This window comes from Diadema setosum, chromosome 12 (assembly GCF_964275005.1).
Source record: "Diadema setosum chromosome 12, eeDiaSeto1, whole genome shotgun sequence".
Lineage (NCBI taxonomy): Eukaryota > Metazoa > Echinodermata > Echinoidea > Diadematoida > Diadematidae > Diadema > Diadema setosum.
In genome coordinates this window covers 32,135,817-32,144,284 of record NC_092696.1, presented here as the reverse complement: position 1 = coordinate 32,144,284, position 8,468 = coordinate 32,135,817, and the positions used below count along the sequence as shown (strand labels likewise).

General features: G+C 41.1%; 1 protein-coding gene across 1 annotated transcript in view; it reads left to right on the top strand.

Moving 5' to 3' along the window:
• Nucleotides 1-739: 739 nt before the first annotated feature.
• Nucleotides 740-8,468, top strand: part of LOC140236031 (liprin-alpha-2-like) — a 207,250-nt gene continuing 199,521 nt past the window's right edge. Inside the window, exon 1 of the mRNA XM_072316006.1 lies at nt 740-1,311. Within this exon, the coding sequence (XP_072172107.1) occupies nt 1,075-1,311 (237 nt within the window). The 5' untranslated portion in view covers nt 740-1,074. The remainder of the gene's footprint in view (nt 1,312-8,468) is intronic.

The window sequence follows — 8,468 nt, the reverse complement described above, 5'->3', positions numbered from 1 at the left end:
CCATTGTGCTGAAGTGGTGTTCCCCCAATATGTCATCTCGACGGATTTGTGCGGAAGGAGGAGGGAATCCGTAGCTGCTAGTCATACGTCCGGATCCTGGCGGTGTTTTGCCGCGGGAAGGAAGAAGAAGCAGAACCACTTATGTTGAGCTTCCTCTTCTGCCATTAGACACATTCCAGGACTCCCACATTATCTTTGAAGGGGTAACATGCAGACAACAGCACTGTAAATGTTGTCATACTTTTTATGTATGTATTTTAGGGGGGATTTTCACATTTCCATATCCCCCTTTTCTTCTGAAAAAGGAGGTTAACAAGTAAAATTCAGAAAATTTTGCCAAATTCATGACTTTGTAGGATACACTCAGAACCTCATTTGCCCACCGTCAGTTTTTAAAACGTTTCTTTTGATTTTGTGTTTTCGGCACTGTCCAAACAGATTTGTTATTGGCTGCTTTTGCACCAGAATGTGCAAAAAAGCAGTTATTGTCAATAGAAAGTGACAAACTTGAAGGTGGCGTCAATATTGCTTGCTAAGTCGCCCTGCATGGTCGCCCGTGCAATGGCAAGCTATCCTTTCTAGTCTAGTACTCGGGGGGAATTCAGCCTCTTTTTTTGCTGGACTGTACTTACTGTTATTTTAATATTCCTGAGCATCTCTGTTCGATTCTGCATTTCTGCAATCTTTTTTTTTTTTTTTTTTTTTGTTCCCCGCCGTTTCTCGGTACACATGCAATAGCTTTAAATGTTGTTCATTCAAGGCCTACTGACAGTGTGATAGAGGCAGCAATCATGGAGTATGATCGTGTTTTTGTGACGGGGGACAGACTGTGAATTGGTGACAGCCAAGGAGTATAGCGTGACAGTCATGAAGACCAAATTACTTGTTGCCGTGGAGACCAACTGTATTGGAAATACGAGCGTGATATCATATGTCTGAATTGTGGTTGGCAGGGTGAAGCACGGAAACTGATTTGCAATAACGAGGAGTCGGAAAGCGGACCTGCAATTTTTGTTTGTTTTGCTCGTGGATTAAATCGTTTTCACCGCTGGGGGTCGTGCAGGACAGGCCGTCATGATGTGCGACGTCATGCCGACTATCTCGGAGGATGGCGTCAGCCAGCGCGACTCGACGTTCGGCGACGACGCCAACTTCGAGCAGCTGATGGTGAGCATGTTGGAGGAGCGCGACCGCCTGATGGAGACGCTGCGTGACACGCAGGACTCCCTCGCCGCCACCGAGCAGCGTATGGAGGAGCTGGAGAAGGAGCGAGACCTGCTCCAGAAGCAAATGTCGTCCAACCTGCCACGGGTAAGATACGGGCCCCGCCCGAAACCCTCCGAGCTTTAGACACTGCATCCTTCTGACAGCCACGTCTCTGTAATGTGACCATGGCAGTGTATGTGACCCTTGTCAGTAGAATCCAAATGTTACTCATCCAAAACTGACCGCATAACAGTTTACTCAAACTATTTCTTTGTACATTTTCTAAACTGTATTTATTTAATTATTTGTTTGATTATTTGTTGGTTTGTATGTTTGTTTTTTGCTTTTTTTATCTATTTCATTTTTATTTCTATTCATTACCATTATTTTTATTTTTTTTAGGGAGATTACAGGACTGGATTCACATAAAAGCAGTGAAGGTGGAATTTATTACTTGATATGATTGTAGAATGTAATTGTAAAAGAAAAAAAAAAATATATGGAAGGCATACAACTACAATCTTTTGTTTTGAATGCCTGAATTGAGCAAGAAAGCATCTTGCAAACTTGTGCAACCAAGGCAGTGTATATCAACTGCCAGTCAAAATTAGCCAGCTTCCTGTTGGACACAACATGACGAAGCAGATTTGTCTGAAATTGCCTTGTGTGCTGTTCAACCTACAGCATTCTAACGCTAATGTCCGTCTACACTCACACATGTATGTTGGGAGTTATTTTGGAGGAGTTTCAATCTAGTACCAGTGCATTGGATAATGTACTGGTCAGTTTTTACAAGATGATCCAACTGCAGAAGGCAAATGGCCTCCTACTACTTTGTACCCTTATCAAAAGTTGAAAGAGGAATCCGCCTTCTGCTTTTTAATAGACGTGTAAGACTTCTCAGTCAGAGTTCTGATAAAATTCTTGTCGGCTCGGCTGAATGTGTACTGTGATACATGTAGGCATCTTTCAGTTTGCTGTGGGATATATTCAATGGTATTTGATGTTTCTATTGCAGTGCATTGGCCCTCGTAAAAGTCTTAGAACTGAATGAGCCCTTGAGTCCCGAAGGATGCTGTTTGTATGGTCTACATTGTTGGTCTTCTCTCACATTCTTTTCATCTTCTTTTATAGTGTCGATTCAAGCAGTAGCAAAAAGAATCACTTAGCCCCAGTTTTTGAGTGGAAACCCTGTTTTCTCTTTCCACAAAGCTGGAATCCATTGACCAGCGATTGTCATCATGGATGTATTGTTAAAGTTGAGATCAAACTGCAAAGGAGATCAGACATTGCTGCAAGAGATCGGTATTGGCCCCTCTTGTGTCGGTCCACACTGACCCCACCCGCCTTGTCAGACATACAGTAGAAACTTGCAAAGCTTGTCTTTCAAGTCAGAGTGTTTTCCACTACTACGTGTATGTACACCGAGCTACTGTACATTGTTTATGTGCAATGCACAGTGTACAATACATACATGTACAACATGTACATGTGTACACTGTACACAGATGCCTTGCCCCAACTGGGCAGATTTGAATTTTACCATTGATAATAGCAGACAGACTGATTTTTCCTATGTAAATAAAAAGAGAACATTTCCTATTCACCCCTATCCAAGAAAACTTGGGACTAGTCTTCAATGGGTTTCTAATATCAAATTGAGTTTAAAGTGCAACCAAGCTGCAATATGTGAGGCTACACATTTTGTTTTCTCTGATGGAACGTTTTACTATGCTGCTGACAACTTGCAATATAGGCCTACTTGTTGTACATACATTTTTAGGTGCCCTCCAAAGTCTGTGCGGTGAGAGCCACTGTTGTAATTTAGTGCAGGTCATAAAGAAAAAAAAAAATAGACAGGCAGAATGTCTAGTGATTTCCACTTGTATAATTCAATTGCATTTTATAGAGCCTTTTATAGAAAACACAATCGTGCAGTACCATAGTGTGTGGCATGCAATGACACAATACTGCAACTCTTGACAGATCTATCAAAATAATTCAAACCACAAACTTTTGTACAATGTGTGTGTGCAAGGACTGTACCTGTTTTCAAAGGGGCTAGTTCATATGAGCTGTATTTTTTTTTAGACCCTGTAGGCCTATTTTGTCATTGAAGCATGAGACATTGTATCTTGATAGCCCATCTTTTTTTTTTTTTTTGTCCTTTGTTGAAAGTTTTGAAAGAGGTAGACAGTATGATTGTTTCTCCTACTCCAAAACTAACACACCAAATTTTGATAACAAAATTGTCTTTGTGTATGTGGATGTATGTGCCATTTTAAAGGTACAGTACAGTACACCTGTAGTATGCCAAACCATGTCCTGCTGTGTGTAACCTCACGCACTGTCATTGCAGCCCCAAGTAGGCCTTCGTACCCCCCAGCAGCTTGGCCGCCATTTCAGGGTGATGAATTGAAGATGACAAATAGTATGCACACTGGGTTTATTATGCTTCCAAGCTTTTTTTTTTCTTCTTGTTTCTGTATTTTCTTTTCCCTTGTGTGTGTTTTTTTTTTTTTTTTTTTTTTTTGGGGGGGGGGGGGACCGAGGGAGGGGATGGGGAATTGGATGAAAAGGGACCAAGGGGAATACACATACAGGTCAGTAGTAACGGGTCAGTGGTGACAGTCGCAGTTCCCCGTTGACAAATGGACAATTGGCGGTGGCTAGAGCCTCGTGTTTGGACGATCCATTATCCAGCTTGGAAGGGGGCCCACCACGTCTCAGAGACAAAATCCCTCACCAAACCAGAATAGGACGTCGTAGGATCGGGAGACATTGCTGATGTAATGTATTATTAAAAGTAAGGGCTTATCAATCGACAAGAATACATGTACTGGTAACTCATTGTGAGCAATTATGACTGGGTTTACGTTAATGAGATTTTACGACAAAATACCAAGATGGGAGAGAGAGAGAGTTTATAGGAAAGATAGTGGCAGAGAGAGGGAGGCAAATCTTGACACATCGTATACATCCGTAGTAAACACACAAGATAATAGAGAAGGATCAATTTGAATATTAAACAATATTAAATGGAACAGGAATTACAAATTATTCACAAAGTATTGTGCATTTGCACAGCAACAATTGAACACACACACACATGCACGCACTGAAATGCACATGTGTACACATCATGTATTACACACTGAATACAATAAAAATTTAGTGCATGATTGGAATGCTGCCATCCTTTTTTAGCTCACCTGAGCCAAAGGCTCAAGTGAGCTATTGCGATCGCCCTTCGTCCGGCGTGCGTCGTGCGTCGTGCGTCGTGCGTCGTCCGTCGTGCGTCGTGCGTCGTGCGTCGTCCGTCGTGCGTAAACTTTTACATTTTTATCTTCTTCTTGAAAACCCCAAGACCGATTTTCATCAAACTTGGCAGGTAGCATCCCTAGGGGGTTAGGAACTCAATTTGTTAAAATGGGCACCATGCCCCACCCAGGGGGCCCCCAGGGGGGCCCAAACCCCCCAAAATTAAGGAATCTGTAAAAATCTTCTTCTCTAGAACCAGAAGTGATAGAGCTAAGTTAATACTATGAGTTAGTACATTGATGACTGTAGTTTCAAGTTTGTTCATGGCAGAATCAGGGGTGCCCCCCTTGGGACCCAGGGGAGGGGGTGGGAAGGGGTCCTAATGGGGCCTAAATTATACATTTTCATCTTCTTCTTGAGAACCCCATGACCAATTTTCACCAAACTTGGCAGGTAGTATCCCTAGGGTGTTAGGATCTCAATTTGTTAAAATGGGCACCATGCCCCACCCAGGGGCCCCAGCGGGGCCAAACCCCCCAAAATGAAGGAATCTTTAAAAATCTTCTCTAGAATCAGAAGTTATAGAGCTAAGATAATACTATGAGTGAGTACATTAATGACTGTAGTTTCAAGTTTGTTCATAGCAAATCCAGGGGTGCCCCTCTTGGGGGCAGGGGGGGGGGGTTGGGAAGGTCCAAATGGGGGCCTGAATTGTACATTTTCATCTTCTTCCTGAAAACCTCATGATGGATTTTCGTCAAACTTGGCAGGTAGCATCCCTAGGGGGTCAGGATCTCAATTTATCAAAATGGGCACCATGCCCCACCCAGAGGGCCCCAGGGGGCCCCCAATCCCCCCAAATGAAGGAATCTTTAAAAATTTCGGCCCTTATTGTACATTTTCATCTTCTACTTGAGAAGCCTGGTCAAATTTTAGTAGAGCTGTGAATAATTTAGATTAGTGACTGCGTGAAAGGTGAACTTGCGATACTCAGGTGAGCGCTAGACCCGCGGGTCTCTTATTTTATATTTCCATGTGAACACTTGAATTAAACATACAGTACAATGTATGCAGACAAAGAATGTGATTTAATACAGTGTTGGTTTAAAGATGTACAGAGTATTACCAGACATTCACACAATATGTACATGTGTACTGCATGTGTATGTTGTATGGATTGTTGCCCAAAACTGAGCATTCAGAAACACTTTGATACAAAGCCATTTACATCATGTTATGCATGAAGATACAGTGTATTAGTGTGTTTTCAAAGCTAAAAATAATTCACATGGTCTGAGTTTAATTTTTTCTTATCTGTAATTCAGAATTCATTTTTGATATAAAATGTTTCATTTTCTTAATATTTCAAAGGTTTTCAATGTATAATTTTGACCAGTGATCTCTTACGTACAGGGTACAGTTAATGTTTACCTGGTGTATTTCAATTACTGCCGATGTTGCAAAGAGGGACATTTTTCATTCGAGACTGCCACTGCACAGACAAGTGGCACTCCGCGACGTTGAAGTCCGCGATTGGTTCACCCACTTTAGACGGATTGTTTGCTGTGACTGAGAGGCCGTTGGTTATTACTGCAAATTTGTAATGACGCTGCCCTCGCTTGATGAAGGAGAAGAAGGATGGGAGCGAATGAAAACGTGATCACCTGTCACCGGGCATTTCGTCGATACCGATAATGCCGATAATGCGCAAGATAAGAGACTGTAGAGCTGGAGACTACGGCTACCCCAGATCCCGGAAGCAACTTCTGAGGCTCAATACAATGTACCTTAAATGCTGTTTAACCCTTCAATACCGCCATTCCCAAATTCTTCTGACACATTGTGTGAACATACGTTGCTTTGGTAGTGCAAGAGTTATAGGGGTATGTGCACATGCTCTATTCACATGGCACTAGGGGCTTTCCCCTTTGCTTTGGGTAACTTCACATAAAAATTACCTTTGACCTTTCCCACTCCTATATCAAAATGATTGTATTGTTGAGTTTTCAGTTGTACATGTCATGTAAAGTTGAGCAGCATCAGATTTGAATTCCTATCAAAGCTTTAAATAGGCCATATTCCAGGAGCACTGTATTTACATTGTAAACCTTATGAATGTATATTCACACACTGATGAGTTTAAATGATGAAGGTATCATAAATGAAGGATAGTATGTAACATCTACCAACCAAGCTGGTACTGACTAGTGTCGGAATAATGAAAGAAAACTATAAAGAGAGATATAGAACTTTGAAATACTTGTAGGTACTGTATTTACTTTGGGATGATGATATTTCATAGCAATGATGCTGATGCCAGATAATTAGAAATTATGAGTGTACAAATGTAGATGACAGCTGATGTGATCTTTGTGAAATGCTATAATCATGAAATATCAGAGCATCTATAGAGCAAATTATCCGGCAAACAAAACGAAAGACTTTTATTGAAGTCAGGTAGATCCCACAGGGAAATTGAGTGTCCATACTTTACATGTATTAAAGTTAAAAGGAATTTTGCTTGTGTTTAATGTAAAGCCTTCTTTTACTTCTTGACACTCTTCTGTTGATCCCGTGTTACTATATTTGTCAGTCGTGGCGGAGGAGATGGTTTGAAAACCAGCAGCATCTGCTCTGCGTGTTTGCCACCGAGTGCATGGCGGCTGTCGTACGTCTCTGGATCTCGGTGGTCTTATTCAAGGTGTCTTTTTACCTCTGCGGAGTCAATTTTAGGATCCTGAACTTTAGCCGTCCGTGCTCCGAATGCAGTGTCTAATTAATCATTCTCCCCCGCAAATAAAAAAAGAAAGAAAGAGAGAGAGAGAGAGAGAGAGAGCGAGTGTGGGGAGAGATGAACAAAATAAAGCAAACAACAACAACAAGCAACACCAAAACGCAAATGAGGGATACAGTGACAGTTTGATGACATCATAGAAGGACTACAGTGTATATCCACAGTTTGCTCCTTGGCTTTTTATGTTTTGTTTTGTTTTAGAGGAACAGTTCATTCACACCCCTTCCCCCCCCCCCCCCCCCCTCCGATAGTAATGAATGACGTCATATTCTTCCTGTTCTTCTTCTGAAGAGCGATTGGTAGCAAACCGTCTACCGACACAACTGTACCCACGCGCTGTTGATTGATTTATTTTAGTGGGAACGTCAACCCTCTTTTTTCGCTACCTTGTCAAAGTTGAACGTCATGGCAGTCGTACAAAATCTGTCCTAACACTGAACAGTTGCATCTGGTGGCTGCAAACTACATCCAGTACACTTGTACAACTGTATTTTGGAAGTCATTATAGATTAAATCTTCTATAAATAATTGAAGTTGCTGGTATTTTCGAGTATCACATGAGAAGTCGCCTGATACACCCGTATGATGCACTTGTCACTATTCATGACTGGGGCAAACAAAGCGATTGATATTAAAATTTATAATCGTATCAGATTGCCTCTGTTACCATCTTTCTGTAACTGTAAATACAGCCATGAAAAAATATTTCCGTTATAGGCCTTTAGCAGTGTGATTACTGGTACTGGAACTACACTGTACAAATCAATGTATTTGTACAAGTATAATACAAATGCGGTGTGTAGATTTACCTCAAACATACATGTACACATGTCCAATCTGAAGAGTTTGATAGCCGTTGCAGATGCGATGTACAAGTACACGTACACATTAAAATACATAATAAATATAAAAGAATTACATATAAATATATCAGCTATAGTGTAAAGTTTGAGGAAAGTTGGACAATCTATTCAAAAGTTATGAATTTATACCAAGTTTAGGTTTTAGCAACTTTTTCATGTGTTATGACTGGGTATTGGCATGAATGACAATTCGTCATGTGACAGTAGTTGAGTGATGTCAAGAAAATTATACATTGTGATGACAATTCCACAAAATTTTATTTGAATGGTTCGTAATGCATAACAGAAACATTACCCTCCCGCCTTCTAAGGGGGTACAATTTTTAAAAAGTTGATTATTTTCT